Genomic DNA, 20,863 nt, shown 5'->3' with positions numbered 1-20,863 from the left:
GCCTGCTGAGAGTTAGAGGACCCTGAAACATTGCTGCAACAGGAGTTGTGCACAGGTATCCTACTCCTCAGAAAAACCACAAGGATTGAAATCACCGAAAAATCATTACTACGGAATTTTTTTCAGAGAGCACAGACAGGGCCGTAGTTAGAGATGAGGGGGGGCTGAGTTGTTACTAGGGAGACTGATGGCAAATAAATACATTTTTTTTTGGGGGGGGGGGGGGCTAAAGCCCCCGTAAAATGTGCCCTTGAGCACAGATCAACAATTTGACATAATGTATAGTTGTATTAATACGGATGATTCAGAACAAAATCTACTTGTGTACAGATCAGTACCTCAACTGAAGCTACAAAAAAAACAGATTTCTTTGCCTTCGTCTACCACTGGTTGCTGTTGTCATGTCCTACCCTCCATGTCTGCCTCTTGTTTCCTCCCTGGCGTGGCTTGTCCCTCGTTTAGTCTTACCTCTTGTGTGCTTCTCCCCTACCGTCCTCGTCTTCCCTGTTTTGAACCCATTGTGGTGTTCAATGTGTATGTTCTGTAAATTTGTTCATGTTTAATAAGCCCCTTTTGCTTAGAACCTCACCTGCTCCTGCTTCCTCAGTTCCTGCATACATGACTGCTGCACTGTTGTGCATATGATAAATAAACTTTGATTTGAAGCCAATATTGTCACTATTACCAGGTCCTCGGTTTCAATTCTTCTTCCAACTCAGTCACAGGATTCATTGTCTTGATATTTTTCCACATAACAAATGATCAGGGCCTTGGTTGGGGGGAGGGGGGGTTGGAGTAGCATATTGCACAAGGCTGGGTCACACCCTGGATGAGACAACCATACACTTTAGGCATTCCAGAGACACTAATCAAATACATAAGAAGATAAAATTACAAAGGCCATTCGGCCCCTCGAGCTTGCTTGGAGGGAATTAAACTAATAATTTAAAGTTGGCAGGATCTTGTTAAGTACAGATTTGAAGGAATCTTGGGTTTTAGCTTGCACAACCCCTTCAGGCAGACTATTCCATACTCTAATTACACGCTGTGAGAAGTAATCCATTCTCAGACCCAAACTAAAGTGCTCCCCCATTAATCATTGGAATGCAGGAGGAAACCGGGACATCCAGAGGAAAGATGAAATATGCCCAAGAAAAAAACAGAAAAGGTACAGTGCGACTCACTGTGATAAGAGGCCTGGACATAGACCGATGGATGAAGGTAAATGTTTACCCCTGTCCTGATCCAGAAACTGCATTTGTTCCTATAGTTTTAATTACTCCACTCCTGTCCCCAAATAAATCACTTTCTCTTTCCTCCTGTGGCTCAGCTCAGTGTCAGTCCCCACCAATAACAGTGCCACAAATAGTTATGGGGGAGGGCCGGCATTAAACCAGGTGGGCCAGTCCCATAGAAATTCAGTTGGTGACAAAGTCACACTACAGTCACACAAAATCACACTATGTGTTTTTATCAGTTTCTAAATGAACTGTGGCATTACTAAAACCATGTGGACAAAGAGAAAGAAAAATGTATTTGCCTCTCACCAGCACATTTCCTCTGCTTGATTTAATCACGCACACACATACCTGTGAGACACAGTCGTACCTGTGAGGCACAATTGTAAAAATCGGTGGGTTGTGAATTTCATCTGGTTCCACCTGTACCATCACAGGACGTCCCCATGTCAGTGTGCTTTACATGTGCAGGGAGTTCAGTGACGTGTCACTCATTGGTGTGTCCTGTGAGAACCTCAACACACAGTAACTTGGAGTAAGGGAGGCGGGGGCTGCAGTTTGCTGCCTGGAATGCGGCGCATGGAAACCACGCCGGCTTTCCTGGAAATGCTACGGGGAGGGGGGGGGGGGTGGTGGCTAATGATTCACAGAACTCAAACACCATTGATGGGCTTTATTGTTAAAAGCTGCACAAAAGATGGAAAAAAAAAAAGATAAAAACAGTGTCGGTGGTAAAAACGGTAAAAGCAGACTATACATGGCAGGGACCTGTGTGTGTGTGTGTGCGTCTCATGGTATCAGTGCTCCCTGATGGGCAACAGTGAGACAGAGAACATTGATGGGCAAAACAGCCTAACTGTTGCATGTTTTTAATGGACAAAGGAACGGAAAATATGGCTAGGAATGACTGCTTAGGAGCGAACTGTTCAGTCTGCCCATGTAATGTAAAAAAGAAATATAAAATATCCAGATGAAAATGAGGAATCTACACTTCTAAGGTTAAGATATTATTTTAATAAAAAGCTGTGCATATATGAGTGAGAAACCTGTTTACATTTGCATAGGTTCTACTTTGGCTTTATGGAATTCTGCTCCCTTACAAAGCGCCACTTGTGTGGGAACAGGGCAATCTGGGTGCTGCCCTCTATGACACGACCTGCTGGGTGATGACAGTGGTGGTCCCTCCTTTTTGGGCCTGTCTCTTCACCTCCCGGGTCATCTGGCACCACACGCAGGGATAGCAGAAGCAGAGCATGCAGCAGTCATCGCAGAATGAGCCCTGAGGGGAATAAGAAGCACCATTAGATCCACCAGACCACCTTCAAAGCTAGCAAACCCTTTACCTCACCCGAGTGAAAGGTCCAGCCAATCAGCGACAGGAAGCCGGAAGAAAATCAGGCTAACTGTTGGGTTAGCTGATGTTGATAAGAAGCTCCACCGCAGGTGCCCCCCCTCCCCACCCCCGGCAACGTGCTTCACTGCCAACCCCCCCTTTCCGACAAGCTTTGCTGCCAGCAGCCCCCCCCCCCCTTACTTTCCGACAAGCTTCGCTGCCAACGCCCCCGCACCCACAGCATGTACTGTTCAAGATAAAGTGAAATTGGATCGGTGTGCTTTTTATTGGGGGGTGGGCAGGTGGGGGACATTCTTTCCAAACCTGTCATTCCTGTTTTTTTTTAAGTTCTAGAACAGAACATGATAAAGACAAGGATATGTTTATGTTTGCAATAAAGAGTCATTACAGGAAACTCCACCCTCCTGTTCTGCAGCTAAAATAATGTCAGTCTTCCTGCAAAACCAGCATCTTCCCATCCTTGAATTGTGAAATGACTTCCATTTTTTTTTCCTGTGTGAAATTGTTAAAAAAGCAACGAAATCAGCAGATTTCAGGTTTGCTTTTTTTACAGTTCCTGTAAACCACTGGCTTTGTGAGAACCGTCATGCCTGCTGGGTTTTAGGTATGAATTACCACCCCTCCTCCCCCTGTGTGTTCCTCCCATACTCAAAGTTCTTTTTCCCACCGACCAAAATTAATGGTTAAGCAAACTGGCATCTCTAAATTGCCCACAGTTTGTAATTGTGTGCATATGTGGTCGCCCTGCAATGGTCTGGCATCCTGTCCCAGCTGTCCTCTGCTCTGTGCTTCCTAGGCTCGCCCTGGAGGGAGCTCTACCTCGGCGGACTCCACTGGAGGGAGCTCTACCTCGGCGGACTCCACTGGAGGGAGCTCTACCTCGGCTGACTCCACTGGAGGGAGCCCTACCTCGGCGGACTCCACTGGAGGGAGCTCTACCTCGGCGGACTCCACTGGAGGGAGCTCTACCTCGGCTGACTCCACTGGAGGGAGCTCTACCTCGGCGGACTCCACTGGAGGGAGCTCTACCTCGGCGGACTCCACTGGAGGGAGCTCTACCTCGGCGGACTCCACTGGAGGGAGCTCTACCTCGGCGGACTCCACTGGAGGGAGCTCTACCTCGGCTGACTCCACTGGAGGGAGCTCTACTTCGGCGGACTCCACTGGAGGGAGCTCTACCTCGGCTGACTCCACTGGAGGGAGCTCTACTTCGGCGGACTCAACTGGAGGGAGCTCTACCTCGGCGGACTCCACTGGAGGGAGCTCTACTTCGGCGGACTCCACTGGAGGGAGCTCTACCTCGGCGGACTCCACTGGAGGGCCCAAGGCTTCATCCCAGGTCCCACTCACCCTGGATGTCACCTATTTGCCTCCCTACCATCTGGCAAACCCTACAGCGCCATACAGATACCAACTCCGAGGATGAAGAACAGATTACTGCTGAAGAGCTGGGGCCAAACTGCAAGACTAATGCTGCCACCTTGGACTGTTATTTACAGACTTGCCACTTTATATCCATACAACGCCACCTTATTACCAAAGATCCCAGGCTTGAGTTAATTATTATTTATGGTTTATTTTTTCTGTAAATGTCCTTTGACATGTGTCTTTGTTGTTGTTTACTGATGCTGCCACTATTAGGTGAACTAAACAGTATTTCATTGTATGTACATTGTGCAATGACAATAAAGAATTCTGAAGGTAGTCAGACCCTGTCCTGGATAAGTGGGTATTTCAGTACCTACACCCACTTTCTGAAGAACCTAGAGACAACTTGGTCCATCTGCCGGGAATTATTCCTTCTGCGCAACCCATCACCCTTACCTGGATGCCATAGCGTTCCCTCATTGACTGGCGGAGAACGCAGGACACCACCATGCAGAATGGGTCCAGTACAGGGAGGAGACAGCACCAACCGTACTGGGAAGCTGTTTGGCACTGCATGCAAGGAAAGCACCAAGTTCCACAGCAACCTGTGAAAGAAAAGAAACGCATGGTAAACTGCAAGTGTGATAAACACTGACGGTAGTACGCTGGTCTCCTTGTGCAGACATAAGTTTAAAACTATAATCAAGTAAACATGCTAACCCACATCATGAACTAAAAACAAATAAAATATATAACTGTGACATCCTCAGATTATACACGAGAAGATTTCAGCTTCTGTCCAAAGGTAGTTCTCTGTTGAGTGGGTACACGTTCGGGCATATTAGTAATCAGTAATGAACTATGTCATTGTGACATTAGACTAGGAGCTGTATGTTTCTGGCACTCAAGTGAAGAGAGGGGCAGAGCTACAGTATCAACCCATTATCACTCGATGGTGAGTTGGATTGGGCAGGGAGGGGGGCAGATGGATTAAGATGATCAAGATAAGAAGGGAATATCTGGCTGAAGCTTCTGTGCAAGATGAAATCAAGTCACGCTTCCCAAAATGCAGAGTGAGATCAGGGCCATTGAGTCTGACAGCCATGTTCAAAGCCTCAATTGCTGTAGTGGCTGCAAAGAGTTTCCACCCAGAATGCAGCTGGTGACCATCATGGCAGTAACACTAGGACCTGCTGGTGGGCACCTGTGGAGAGGAAAGCTGCCAAACTGAAAGAGGAGGCCTTAAAGACAACACTTGCTCAGGGCTCTCCTGAGACAGCTGCAGAGTGAGAACCTCAACACACAGTAACTTGGAGTAAAGGAAGCAGGGGCTGCAGAAGCAGCTCTGTGGAAACTAGTGACCACTGAACCACTTTGAGGAACTTCCCAGGAATTTCTCTACTCACAAGATTATTACTTAATAGTTCATTACTGCAGCAGATGTTGCTATATGTTGAGTCATAAGAACGGCTGCAGGGGTAGATGAAATCCATCCAGAGATGTTGAAAGCGCTGGATGTTGTTCAGGTGACATGGCTGACACACCTCTTTGAGGTTTCATGGAAGGAGAGCGAAGTACCTCAAGACTGACAAACGGGTGTGTGTAGGATTCAGGTGAAACACTCTGGATTCCTTCCTGGTCAAGGAACAACGGACCACCTCTTTTCCGCTGGACAGCCGTGTCTACACTAAAAATTGCACAGTTACGATAGTTACTATTAACGACAAAAATACACATATTCATATACACTATTTATGGATTGCAGTGTGATACAAAGCATGCCTGCGAACTGCATCATCGGTCCTGCTGACCAGCACTGTGACATCAGCCATCCCTGGCGACACCCACGTCCACCACAAAGTCTCGCAGACAGAAGCTGACATTGACACTGCAGCCTATGTGCTACAGTCTCCAGGGTCTGATGTACCTCCCTCTCCCAGAGTGCTCTCATCCACGGCCACTGCAGGAGGGGGAGGTCTGGCCAAAGGGCGATAAGGGGTCAGTATATCCCTGTGTAGGATGACTGCCTTTCGTGGCTTGGGCAGCTGGAGGTGACAGACGTCAGACATCAGAGAGGTACTTAAGGATCTTCCCCGGTTCCCTCTAGTGACTGTCCAGATTGGACGACTCTCCTTTCCGATGGATGGGGCAGTATAGTCAAACTGGGTCAGGTGACATGGCTGACACACCTCTTTGAGGTTTCATGGAAGGAGAGCGAAATACCTCAAGACTGACAAACGGGTGTGTGTAGGATTCAGGTGAAACACTCTGGATTCCTTCCTGGTCAAGGAACAACGGACCACCTCTTTTCCACTGGACAGCCGTGTAATGGTTTGCGGGAACAAACGCTCAACATGTGCTTCTTGAAGTTGAAGAAGGCATGACGAGGTGGTAATATAGGAACATGGGGTAACAGGGCCACTTCTGCATGCTATTCAGTCCCTGTATGAATGTAGTAAGAGCTGTTTCTGCATACATGGCATTAACAAGCTGTTTAGAGTGGATGCTGTTCTCCATCAAGGGTGTGTCTTGTTGGCATTCCTGTTTGTGGTTTTTTCATAATGGAAGGGTTTCCAGCATAGTGGGCTAAGATCACTTCCCTGATGGCTACAGACAATACAATGACACACAGTACAAGAGGAAAGACACAAGGGTAAGTAAAAACTACAAGTAGCAGGATATACAAATGAGGGTGACAGCATAGGGCTGGGTCAATAGGTTTGTGGCTTTCGTGACAAATTAGGCTAGTTTAGAAAGGGGAAAAACAAATCCTGCAATGGTGTTTTAGGCAAGTTGATTAATAGACTGCAGTCTCAAGAAACAAAAAAAAAGAAACGACATGAAACGTGGTCAATGTGAAAACATTGGTAAGGAAACAGATGGTGCTACTGTTATGGGTCTGTCACAGACTGTCACCTCGACATTCACAAGGGTAGAGTCTCAGACCCCAAAAATGGAAATTCTACTTCCCTGGAGTTAAACTGCCACCCAAAGCAGTAGGACTGTTACATTGTACGTTTTATCAAATTTCAAAAGCATTGAAGTGAGTGTGTGGTGCATTGTTAAATGAAATATATCATTTAAAAAAAAGAGAACTGATCTTTATCCACTCACCACAGTCTGCTTTAGCAACGGTACAGACATGAAAGTCAACAGCTTACCCGACAGATGCACTCATGGGTATACACTAATAAAAACATGCACATTCTACACTAAACATTGCACAGTTACGACAGTTACTATTAACGACAAAAATACACATATTCATATACACTATTTACGGATTGCAGTGTGATACAAAGCATGCCTGCGAACTGCATCATCGGTCCTACTGACCAACTCTGTGACATCAGCCATCCCTGGCGACACCCACGTCCACCACAAAGTCTCGCCGACGGAAGCTGACATTGACACTGCAGCCTATGTGCTACAGTCTCCAGGGTCTGATGTACCTCCCTCTCCCAGAGTGCTCTCATCCACGGCCACTGCAGGAGGGGGAGGTCTGGCCAAAGGGCGATAAGGGGTCAGTATATCCCTGTGTAGGATGACTGCCTTTCGTGGCTTGGGCAGCTGGAGGTGACAGACGTCAGACCTCAGAGAGGTACTTAAGGATCTTCCCCGGTTCCCTCTAGTGACTGTCCAGATTGGACGACTCTCCTTTCCGATGGATGGGGCAGTATAGTCAAACTGGGTCCCTGATGCTGAAGTCAGGCACACCGTAGCTGCACTTCTCCTGGGTGGTCACTGCGCCTTGGTGTCACTGGGCCAGCTTGTGCACGATCCTCAGATGCTCCCAGAGACATGACAGGTACTCCATCTGGGGCAGGCCGAACATCAGGTCCACTGGTGTGTGCAGCTCCCATCCAAACATCAGCACAGCCAGTGTGTGCACTGAGTGCTCTCCTGCACTGCTGCTCAGTATGTACACAGGACCAGGGGCAGGTGGCAGTCCCAGTCGGCAGGTGGCAGTCCCAGTCTCGCTAGTGTTTGGTGACTAGGATGGCAAACTGATGGTGAGCTTGTGATTAAATCACTCCAAACACTCTTGAAGGTGGCCAAGGCATCGATCAGAAGTGCCATAGATCCTGACCACAGTGTACAACAACAAATATTCTTCCTCAACTCTTTCGTCGATGAGGTTTCCGCCAGGCATAAAAATCTGGGCTACACGTGCACCATCTGCAGGCAACCTCTGAAGAAGCAATTTATATCACGTTCCCTGGTCCGCAACCGAAAGCGCACGTGGAAAAGTGAAATATATAATCGGCCTTGAATTGGCCTTAATGTTTACTACCCAGGGTTCCCCGTTTGTCAGCTACTGTTTTCTCTTCTGTGCTTTACTGAAGCATGGGAATGCCGAAGTCATCGGATTATATTAGTGATTTCATCGTGGACTTGGCATCCCACTTCTGACACCAATGTAGAGAGCGTGTAATATATTGTTAAAGGATAAGATCCCGCGTTTAGAAAGGAAGCCGTACACGGAAGTCAGCAATTTACCCAACAGAAGAACTCATGGGTACGCACCGACAAAACCGTGCACATTGGATGTCACCTACTACTTTAAATATAAAGTAGAGAGTGACATCATGATTCAAATCAGTGCATGACAGGAGGAACATGAGGGAATGAATTTTCCAGAACACCTTAATCTCAATATGCGTACTTGACCATAATGTTGTTCTTGTGTACCTGTTTTATGTACATCTTCCATTGCTGAAGTCCAGTTCCAATAGTAAGATAATGAGATCAGAGGACGGAAAAATCCTGGATGTTGGTCTTGCTCGGCCCCAAAAATTAAGGATGCATCGGGTGCATCCTTGTCAAATGAGAATAATCCCATGATCCATTGTGTGCTATTACAAAGTAGGAGGAAGAAGGCATGAACCATAACTGCACTACCTTAACTGGAACTATGTTTCCATTTTTTTCTGTCAGATATTCTGTCAGGATTTTCCTTCTGTTCTTCATTTTTTTGGCTTGTGAGACTGCTGAACTGAAATAACTAACACCACCATATAGCGTTTGTACAGAGTTCAAGAAATAAATATGAATATTTTAAGTGTAAACTTTATTTGAGGGAAAAAGCATAATCATACCAACATAGTCAATTATACTGCACATTTCGATTAGGTGACGATTAGGTGACGGCTGGGGATAATTATAACTTGGCCTACAGCATACAGTGGTCAGGGACGGATTATGGGTTGTGTGGGCCCCTGGGCAAACGCCCTCCCTCCATGTTTCCATCAGAGGCCCTATAGGGTCAGGGGCCCTTGTAGGCAGAGGATCAAAGAATGTAGGCCCTCTAAAATAGACAAACAAAAATACATTGTTGATAAGCGTTGCAAATTGTTTTGGGCTAGGGGCCCCACGGGCCCCCTGCACCCCAAGGGCCCCTGGGCAGCGGCCCCGCTGGCCCGGTCCGTAATCCGTCCCTGACAGTGGTGCAGCAAGACAAGTGCACATCTGTCTCAATCCACTATTGGTGCATTCTTGCGAGATCGTTCTTGGAGGACAAGGTACCAAAAGAGCAAGTACAATCTTTACGTATAGAGATTCACCCCGGCACTGTTTTTTAAAGTACAAATTACTGACAAGATTCAGTAACGTTCCGTAAGCGCTTTAATTTATATCTGTCCAATTAGTCTTCGTGTGAAATTATCAAACGGACAAATTTTAGCGATTGCATGTCCATAAGGAACATAAACACGCTTTGACTACTTATTTGAAATAAATAAATATACCACAACAGCAGGAAACAGGCCCCAGTTCCTACTGAATCTCCGCTTTAAAAACCACGGTATTGTTGATATTTTGCGATCAGCTCGGTTCAGTGGCGATGGCTCTTTGCACGGTGCCGGACTTACAGGTTCCCATGTCGGAGAAGCAGTCGCACATCCCTGTGCTCCAGGCGCCGGAGCTCTGCGCAGTAGTAACAGTGGTGATCTGCTGTGTCACTGGCATGGTTATTGGTTACTGCAGATTGCGAAAGATTAAAAAAGATAAGTGTAGCGATTAGCGGAGAACAAGTATTAACGAGAACTGAACATATAACAGAGTCACCAATTTAAGATAGAATGACCAATCGCCAGCGCAAAACCTGCCTCTCACTCCCTTTGCGGTGTGAATTAAGTTCAGGCAGGTATACGTTTAAACAGATCAAAACTAGTTGAGCTGAAAGAGGTCGGTGAAGATGGAGACTGACTAGTCTGTTACTAATTGTTTGTATTTTTTCCAGTGAATTGATAATGCATTTGCTCTATTTGCCCTCTCCAGTACGGAGTAGACATCGGTCAGAACCCATTTTTTTCCGTACGTAGAACATACAGGAATTTGCGACTTCAGGCAGAAGAATACATAACAATATAAGACACAATACGCCAAAATAGACGTAATATAACAAAGTGCAAGGATAACTGGCAATTAAAGGTTCACTATATATAATTTAATGCAAAATGTGCATTAATGCTTTTATTAGCATTATGTCTTACTGTTTATTCTGTTGTCCTTACGACTGACTTCACTTCTATACAGATGTAGGGGCATGCCTAGGAAGTTTGGGTCAGTTTTATATATAATTTTACGTATTCGAAAGCTCCGGCCAAGTGTTGGGCCCCTGAATCGGGTAGGGTATCCATGCCTCTCCGATGTTCCAGCTTCTACGGCCAGTCACGCATACAGTGCATGAATTTTAGTTAGACCAAGACAAATCTCCGAACACCATGCAGCCCTACAACTACGAATAAAATGCTGCTTTTGAATTTATCGACAAAAAAAGAGAAGAGAACCAGCCTAGAAAGTAATAACGGGAAATAATAAACCTGTAACGGAATTTTGCTTCCGCTTTCATAAACAAATTGGTGCATTTTTTTTCATGTAGGCTATAGTTGCATATTTTCATCCTATGAAAATGAAAGCGATTAATCCGAATAAATGCTTAGATGATAAGATAATACATTGAAATGAATCTGTATAAGGCATTTACAAATAGCTGTGTACTTTACCGTCTTCGTCGATATCCCCAAGTTCTCACTCACTCACTCCGTATACAAACTTGTGTGCGTTTGTCTCCGGCTGACCACTGGGTGGAGAGGATTGGTGTCGGAGTGGAAAAAATAACTGGTTAGTCTGGTCCAGCCGCACCTGCCTGGTTCGAATTACCGCGGATCTAAGGAGCGATCGGCTCCCCGAAAAAGACAGGGGCTCCCTCGAAAGCCACCCCTGAGACGTTTTTTATTTATTTTACTTTATTTATCTATTTATTTATTTATTTATTTGGGGGGGGGGGGGGGGGGGTTCTCTAAAAATTGTCTACTTTTATGGTGTAGGTTATATTTTATTTTCTCTATATTAAGTTTCCTGAAATTCAAATATATATATTGCCTATATGAAATGATACCGACGATATTAACCGACTGCAATTGTAGTAGTATAATGTTTTTCGCAGTAACCCTGTTATTTACTGCACTTGTATGTGCGCACGCACGTGTGAAGTCGTGGTGCACATCGTGAAACAGGGCTCCCATAAAGCCACTGTGTAATTCGAACCCTACGCACTTGCATGTATACTGTGAAATTGATGGACTAAATTAATAACAATATAAGGATTTTATATTGGACCGGAGTATATTTAAAAACTACAATTCCAATGGGTACATAAGAATTATCTTTAAGTGCAAAAAATCCTGTAGCAGAAAGTATACAATAAAACGACACAGGGTCGCGTAAACTTAAGATTAATACATTACGTGTTAGTTTGTTCTTGCAAAATTTCAATACATGAAATCGCCTTTGGATATAACAGGTAAGCCTATGTACACTTCCCGCGTCTCTGGCACCGTGCCAGTTCCCTTTTATGGAAATGGGTCATTTAACTTTCGATTTTGGAAAAACACAACAGTCAGAGAAGCATTGCCTAAAAGCATTGCCTTAAGCCCACAAAAAATACAAAAATTAAGGGACCACAAGGGGTTTAAAACAGAATAATAAGCTCTGATTTAAAGGAACCCAAGGATTCAGCTTGCACTATGTTATCAGGAAGACTATTCCATACTCTGACTACACGCTGTGTACACACGAATTACTTCCAACTCTGAGCTATTAGTTAAGTTCTCCCCAAGCGAGCTCGATGGGCCGAATGGCCTCCTCTCATTTGTATAGTTCTTATGTTCTTATGTTCTTCTTATGTTCTTAAAGTGATTGGTCCATTGTAATGGTTCACACTTGCCTATTGTTTTGCCCTCGTTACCAGGGGATATATGTGGCTGCCTGCATTTACAGTGTTCTTCAGTTGGTCATGGTGGACTTTGCACGTACTGTAGATGTTTGTTTGCTTTTCCTCATATATAGCTCTACTTTTTGTTTATCCTTGTTTTCTCTACTTGCCTTTGTGTTGTCCCCTTGTAATCCTGTTTGTTTCATATCTTCTGAGTTTGGTTTATAAGAGAGTCCCCTTTTGGTTCAAAGCTGCGCTTCCACTATGATATGATAAGTTTGGCAAACAACATAGACACTAAGCACACAAAAAACATACTTCAAAAATGACTAAGAGAGCTGAATATCTCAGTGATCCAGTCTCACTGAAATCTCTATGATTTGAGCTTCACAACACTAGGAATGATGGCAGTGCTACTGTTCTGGATACCACTTGTATCCAAGGCTGAAACGCACATATTTATGGCCTGCTGTAGGGAGAAAACTACCTGAAAGTTCAGGTTCAGAAAGTGCAAATCCAGACTAGCGATACACCCATTGCATTTTCCTTGGCCAACCCAAATTTTTTTAAGCCTGACTTGCTGATACTGATTCTGGCTGATTCAGAATTTCTTAGTTGAATAATTAGTAAATATTTGAGTAAATATTTTTAATGCTGCCTTAATGTACTTCACTTTCTGCAAGCAAAATATATTTGTAAACCCTTTTCAAATAAAAATGACTGATTAAATTGGTGGTTCCGAATGTTTTTGGGGCAGTTCTTCCACAGACAACATTTTGTTCACATCTTACACATTGCGAATTATTTTCCTCCCACATTGTACAAAATCTGCAAACAACAGGTGTGTCCCATAAGTGTCCTACCTGAGCTGTCACGCAAAATTATTGAAAGGAGGGAAGGTGAGGGATGGGTGACACGACCGTGAATGGAAACTTCAGGGGCTGCATCCTTCGAAGGACGGGGACTAGGAAGACATAGACTTTGTAGGCTGTGTTCTCTGAAGATCAAATGGAAAGCGTTGTCAAACGGAACAGTCTGGCCGTCACCTGCTGTTCCTGCCCTAATCCTTGAGACACAAAGCTACCCTCCTTTTGGACACACCCACATTAGCTCTGTGCGATGAATCTTGGGCTATGTTGGACTGCAAAGGATCCATCCGATTTTGCTACCTGCTGCCCAGTAAGCAGCACATCAGCATCAGCATCCGTACTGATGCCCAATGTGCCTTCTCCTCTCCACCTGCCCGCACGTCCTGTAACTGGGGCAGACATCAGCTGAATTCACACCATGGATTTAACAGATTTCAGGCAGGGAAGCTAGTCAGGTTTAACAATTGGTCATATAAAGGCCAGGCCATCTGTTATACTGGACCACATGTATTCTATGTGGTGCAAATACGTTCTCATGATGTCCCCATATTTCAAAATGATAATGCCTCATACACATGGACACCTGGATGAATTCTGAAGCCCGCCACAGCCTACCACCATACTGAAGAATTACCATGTGGCCCAAACATTAAGGCATAAAGCAGATTTCCACTTCCTGCGCTGCTTAAAAAAATGAAGGTTTTTATTCTTGAATAATGGCCCAATATCTCATTACACTGAATTGCAGACATAGGTATTATATGTCATAGGGCTTTGATATCAATGTGAACTTGTTTCCGCTATATCTGTCCGCCCTCAATGTTTGCGCGTCTGGGTGTGGGGAGGAGCTGCATTAAGCACATATGCATAAATGATAGACGCAGGGACTGATCGGAAACAGGGGACCCAGATGCAGAGCAAACAGGAAAGTTAAAGGCTAAACGAGAGTTATGGCTGGAGACAGATGGTGGAGATCAGGAAACAAAGGCGGTCAAAACCGCACAAGCAGAGAACCAGGCAAACATGGAAAACAAGGGCAGAGGGGAAAAACTCAGTAGCCAGTCATTCCAAATAATACCTCACAATAAGTGAGCCGGCTGAACCGGGTATATAGGTGAAGCAATCAAGGGCAACTGGGAGCAGGAGTGAGCACAACTGCCTCAATTCTCTGAAGAAGAAAAGTCCTGATGAGGTGTGGCTGAAAAACAGGTTCAGAGTCCATCCTTACAGCACCAGTAATGTTGATGAGCCGAATGGCTCCCTCCCGTTTGTAAATTTCTTATGTTCTTATGTTAGCATGTATAACGTTTTGAACAAAATACACAAAGAGTTTATTAATGTAAGCCACAGGAAGATGGCTTCAAGAAATCAATAAGAACACACAAATTCGGCACACAAAGAGAGTGGGGGGGGGGGGGGGGGGGGGGTAAGCGAACTTCTAAACGCGCATGTAAGACGCAACAGCGGTACCTACTGAGCCACTGGAATTAATATCTATGATTCCACAAACCACCATTAGGGGTCAGTATAACCAACAATTAATAATCTATTATCCAATTCCCTGATTTACATTTTTTAGTAAATTCCTTCTCAAAGTGCTGTAAATTCCTTGGCCAGTTCTGATGGCCAAGACCGTTAACACATCTTTTCACTTTCAAGAAGAAATAATAAAACAGTAATTTGCCAAGTGTTTGTTCCTGAACAAAATCTGCACTTTTTCTTAAAGAATAGAATTAAATATTTACCACAAGCCACATTTTTAAATGTTTCCTTTTAAAATTATGTCCATAATCTCCATGTTATTAAATTACTATATTTTAAAACAATATTTTTTTTCTGTTCTCGTAATGGCCTGTTGTTTTATGAATATGACATGGGGGCTCCACAACGAAACTTAGTAGTCAATAGTGTTATGTCGGCGTGCGGGCGAGCGGTGAAGCAGGCGATAGAGCCGAAAAGCGGTCAATACGGGGGAAGCAGATGCTTTGTCATTGGCTGATTTTATGTGGAAATGTACCTTAAACTGGTTCCGGACTGACAGTAGCCGGTCATTTCAGGGGGACAACTGGGGAAGTTTTCCTGGGCCCAGACCTAGGGGGGTTCCCGGGGGAGGACATCGTGAGGTAATTTTGCCCCATGGGAATTATGTGTGGTGGGTTTGGGTATTAATGTCAATAATGTGACTCATATCATTGTGTTCAAAGTTATTAGTTTATGCTACAGACACATCAGAACCTACATGCTTTGAAACATAATGCAAAACTGCAAATCTGTAGCACAATGCTAGATATATAAGGCTTATACTCTTCGAAATTTGCATGTGGAAATCCAAACTGCACCCTGCCTCCGGGTCCTTCCTTGCTCGCCTGACGTGACAATATTATTATTATTATTATTTTATTATTATTTTTATTATTTTATTATTATTATTATTATTGTTAGTAATAGTAGTAGTATTTGAAGATATTTCACTGTACATTTTTCAATTTAATGCTCCCTGAAATTGATACTCTTTCACTAAGACCTACTGTACAGCCTTCTTATCCCTACGAGGAAGTGTCCACAACAGCACATGCTGTGCAGGTTATATTAAACTTAAAGGCATAGCACAAAATAAACCACCGTCTGTCATGAATCTTTGCATGCAAACTATTAATTAAAATCCATACAGTGTCTTTGAGAATCTATACAGACAATGACAAAACATAATATCGCGATAACGGTATAGATATACACTCACCTAAAGGATTATTAGGAACACCTGTTCAATTTCTCATTAATGCAATTATCTAATCAACCAATCACATGGCAGTTGCTTCAATGCATTTAGGGGTGTGGTCCTGGTCAAGACAATCTCCTGAACTCCAAACTGAATGTCAGAATGGGAAAGAAAGGTGATTTAAGCAATTTTGAGCGTGGCATGGTTGTTGGTGCCAGACGGGCCGGTCTGAGTATTTCACAATCTGCTCAGTTACTGGGATTTTCACGCACAACCATTTCTAGGGTTTACAAAGAATGGTGTGCAAAGGGAAAAACATCCAGTATGCGGCAGTCCTGTGGGCGAAAATGCCTTGTTGATGCTAGAGGTCAGTGGAGAATGGGCCGACTGATTCAAGCTGATAGAAGAGCAACTTTGACTGAAATAACCACTCGTTACAACCGAGGTATGCAGCAAAGTATTTGTGAAGCCACAACACGCACAACCTTGAGGCGGATGGGCTACAACAGCAGAAGACCCCACCGGGTACCACTCATCTCCACTACAAATAGGAAAAAGAGGCTACAATTTGCACGAGTTCACCAAAATTGGACAGTTGAAGACTGGAAAAATGTTGCCTGGTCTGATGAGTCTCGATTTCTGTTGAGACATTCAAATGGTAGAGTCAGAATTTGGCGTAAACAGAATGAGAACATGGATCCATCATGCCTTGTTACCACTGTGCAGGCTGGTGGAGGTGGTGTAATGGTGTGGGGGATGTTTTCTTGGCACACTTTAGGCCCCTTAGTGCCAATTGGGCATCGTTTAAATGCCACGGCCTACCTGAGCATTGTTTCTGACCATGTCCATCCCTTTATGACCACCATGTACCCATCCTCTGGTGGCTACTTCCAGCAGGATAATGCACCATGTCACAAAGCTCGAATCATTTCAAATTGGTTTCTTGCACATGACAATGAGTTCACTGTACTAAAATGGCCCCCACAGTCACCAGATCTCAACCCAATAGAGCATCTTTGGGATGTGGTGGAACGGGAGCTTCGTGCCCTGGATGTGCATCCCACAAATCTCCATCAACTGCAAGATGCTATCCTATCAATATGGGCCAACATTTCTAAAGAATGCTTTCAGCAACTTGTTGAATCAATGCCACGTAGAATTAAGGCAGTTCTGAAGGCGAAAGGGGGTCAAACACCGTATTAGTATGGTGTTCCTAATAATCCTTTAGGTGAGTGTATATCTCTGCATTTTAGGCAAATTAGCGATACATGAAATTTCCTATCAAGTGTGCTAAATATTCAATCAAAATCACATGTGAAACATAATGATTCCTTGCCCTTCCCCTCTATCAAATTCCCTGTGATTCACTAATTGAATGGGCCACTTTTCGTTGTGAATTCTTGGATTCTGTGCAAAGTCACGACAAAGCTCCTTACTTCCAAACTGGGATAGTTTTAGTCTCTATTCAAAATTTTTAATAGAGCCATAATAAAAAAAAAAAAAAAACGACAAAATCATATCGACATAAACTGAATTGTGTCATTCTATACCTCGTTTTGATAATATATGGACAGCCACCACTGGATCTGCTCCTATCCCGGTGGCAACCAGCAGGGGTCAGCAGGGTGCAGGATGATGCAAGGCTTTTCAAAGAAATACATTTAAAAGACAGAAGGGGCCATTTACCAAGAATTTACAAAAGCTGCTATGTTCCAATAACAACAAGTTAGGGAATCCCTTCGATTCAACCCATAAGGCAACAAGATCCCGTGCAAGGATCTCACCCAGAGTGTCGAGATTGCTAACATCATGCGCCGAGTCCTGTTCACCAACCTTTTCGTCCACTTCCTTCTTATTTCCATTGCCAGTCCCATCTTCTTTTGTGTCATCTCCTTCCCCATCTCTTTTTACGGACTTTCCTTCATCCCTGTGAGTAGTTTCACCTGTAAGCCTAGCTCCAGGTCCATCTTCAGCTCCAGTCAGGGTTCATCCCACCCCTCTGTGTCCGGTTTCAGCGCAGGATACAGCCCCCTCGTTTCAGCTGATAATGGGTCTGAGACCCCTGTTTATGTCGCCTTCTCTTATTGTGGAGAAAATGGAAAGATTTGATCTGTTGGATAACTATGAGGCCAAATGCTTAGCCTGTTACTACTGTTAACAGCTATGGAATGAATTCCTGACTGCAGTTTACAGCTACAAGCAATGGAGGAATCAAAGATCTGAGGCTCAATCTCCGCACACCGATAATGTGGATGCCAAGAGGTGTAGAACTGATGAAGATGAGCTCATATTTACCAGCACCATGCTGGACCAGCTGAGCGCCAACCCCGGGGTCCTGGAGATGGCTGTAGAGATGGGCTGGAATTATCTGTCTGATATAAATAGCAGCATTTTCATAGACCTTTACACGTGGTGAAAGGTCATGTGACTGCATCGCGATGATTATATCATCAGATCAAATGGACAACAGAGTTGGCAGTATGGGCACACTGCTGGTCCCATGTCAGTTGGGTGTGGCACCCCCCCTGGGCCTGGATACATGCGGCGATACAGAGGGGAAGGGAGTCGTACAGCCATTGTATCCTCTCCCGCGGCAAGTCGGCCCACGGCTGTTGTAACTGACCCTCGAGATCCTGCAGATTGGCACTGGATCTGAGTTGACGTCTGAGCTGATCCCACACATTTTTCATTGGGGAAAGATTGGAGGATCTGCCTGGTCACAGGAGGACCTCAACATGACGCAGACGTCTCTCCGTAACATTAGCAGGATTGGTCCTTACCCCTTGGCGCTGCCATACGAGCACATGAAGATCATCCATAGTAATGCAGAACCAAAATTCATCGCTAAACATGGTACGACGCCACTCATCATCAGTCCATGCCTCCTGGTTACAGCACCACTCCAAACACAGCCGTCTCTGTGCTGGTGTTAACGGCAGCCTACCCATGGGACGGTGAACCTGTAGTCCGGCTGACGCCAGTCGTCGAGACATGGGGCGGGATGGCAGCAGCATGTTGTTGTCCGGATGGCAGACACAGATGTCATGGGGTTCTGTAATGCTCGGCGCACAATACCATGATCCTCCCTTGCTGTAGTCTGTCTTCGATGTCCGGAACCTTCACAACGTGTGTGGGTGCTCTCACGATACGACACCTCGGCTTCATGCAAACCCACAATGCGACCAATATCAAACTCCGTCAAGTGCTGGTCATGCTGTCTAATGCACCTATGAGGCATCCTCTGTGTCTGGTTACTAGACGTGCCAACTCCTTGCAAATCGAATCATTTACATACCCATCACAGGTCTGCACTACATCCAAATCGCATCATTACTTCTATGTGCTTATCTTTTTAAATGTACATTAAACGTTTAGATGTAGAACAGATTGACAATTATGAAACATAGATCATGCACAAATATATGCATAGACATTTTTTCAAGCACATTAAACAGGTAAACTACACTTTGAAAGCAATAGAGTACATGTTTCTTTGTTCTCTGCGCATGTGTAGCCCCTTACACTACAGTCCTTCCATTTCACTTCAGTTGTTCTTTTGCCACAGCTGACTCCTGGAACAGTAATGACCTCTGCATGTATGACAGACCTCAATATGCCGCTGCCTGAGCTGCTTGTGGAGTTAACATCCCCTGTTTAAAGTGGCATCCTGCTAACAAGTAGCCAACTTCAGCCTCGTCAGGACACGTGCATTCTTGCGAGAAGTGAGAAGATTTTTGTGGACATTTTGTGGAAATTAAGGAAGTCGAAATAGAAATGCTACAGCATTTGAAACTATAGGGCACTTGAAACTACAGCAAACAAGTGCTATCATGGAGAAAAATATGACAAATGGCCGCTGAAGTACAGTTCCACATGCTTGTGGCAGTGGCCGTGGTTCACCGGACTGCTGACTTGGGGTTCGTCCTGCCCCCTCGTTAACCCCGTGTTCACCAGCTGTTGCCTGTCATCAGTCCGTTTGTATTTAGTCCGTGTTCCAGTTTGTTTCCCTAGTCCTGTCATTAATGTTACCTCAGTTCTGAAGTGTTTCTCCCGTAATAAAGACTGTTGTCCGTATCCACGGCTCCCTTGCCTGCTTCCGGGTGCCGTTCCCTAACACCCCCTGAGTCTTTTCTTTAAGTTAGATGATGTCACATATGATTGTTGCGACAGAGAGCATCCAAGGAAAGGCGAGATTCACAAAATACTTTTAATAACTGCTTGCTTAGCTGTGATCATCTTCAGCTATATCAGGACTTTTCAAGAGAGCCGACGTCTGGGAGTGCTGAACCGGCGCAACAGCGTCGCCTGCAAAACTATCGCCCTGCACGGCACCCAGCTCGCTGTCTATCTACTCCCAAACTTTGTGAACTTCTTGTTGCACAGCCTGGAGAAGTATGAGCACTGGAGAAAAAAGGAAATATGTCAAAAAAATGGAAAAAATACAGTGCGGCTCACTGTGATAATAGGCCTGGATTGTTTACCCCTGTCCTGATCCAGAAACTGCATTTGTTCCTATAGTTTTAATTACTCCACTCCTGTCCCCAAATAAATCACTTTCTCTTTCCTCCTGTGGCTCAGCTCAGTGTCAGTCCCCACCAATAACAGTGCCACAAATAGTTATGGGGGAGGGCCGGCATTAAACCAGGTGGGCCAGTCCCATAGAAATTCAGTTGGTGACAAAGTCACACTACAGTCACACAAAATCACACTATGTGTTTTTATCAGTTTCTAAATGAACTGTGGCATTACTAAAACCATGTGGACAAAGAGAAAGAAAAATGTATTTGCCTCTCACCAGCACATTTCCTCTGCTTGATTTAATCACGCACACACATACCTGTGAGACACAGTCGTACCTGTGAGGCACAATTGTAAAAATCGGTGGGTTTCAGTTCCTTCTTGGTGTGAATTCCATCTGGTTCCACCCATGCCATCACAGGAGGTCCCCAAGGCAGGTCCCCACATCACTGTGTTTTACATGTGCAGGGAGTTCAGTCATGTGTCACTCAGTTGTGTGTCCTGTGTGCTCCAAGCTACTGTGTGTTGAGGTTCTAAGGAAGCAAGGGCTGCAGTTTGCTGCCTGGAAATGCTACAGGA

The 20,863-nt window shown here is 44.8% G+C and overlaps 1 protein-coding gene across 1 annotated transcript; it reads right to left on the bottom strand.

Moving 5' to 3' along the window:
• Nucleotides 1-1,896: 1,896 nt before the first annotated feature.
• LOC111854497 (placenta-specific gene 8 protein-like) lies at nt 1,897-11,125 on the bottom strand. The gene is made up of 4 exons (XM_072717375.1): nt 10,968-11,125; nt 9,831-9,939; nt 4,417-4,565; nt 1,897-2,517 (listed from the first exon to the last, which is right to left on the bottom strand). The coding sequence occupies exons 2-4, from the start codon at nt 9,925-9,927 to the stop codon at nt 2,383-2,385; spliced, it is 381 nt and encodes a 126-aa protein (XP_072573476.1). The 5' UTR covers nt 9,928-9,939; nt 10,968-11,125; the 3' UTR covers nt 1,897-2,382.
• Nucleotides 11,126-20,863: the final 9,738 nt, after the last annotated feature.

Source organism: Paramormyrops kingsleyae, chromosome 10 (genome assembly GCF_048594095.1).
Source record: "Paramormyrops kingsleyae isolate MSU_618 chromosome 10, PKINGS_0.4, whole genome shotgun sequence".
NCBI classification, from domain to species: Eukaryota; Metazoa; Chordata; class Actinopteri; order Osteoglossiformes; family Mormyridae; genus Paramormyrops; species Paramormyrops kingsleyae.
The sequence above is the reverse complement of the archived record's forward strand: the minus strand, read 5'-3'. Positions and strand labels throughout refer to the sequence as shown.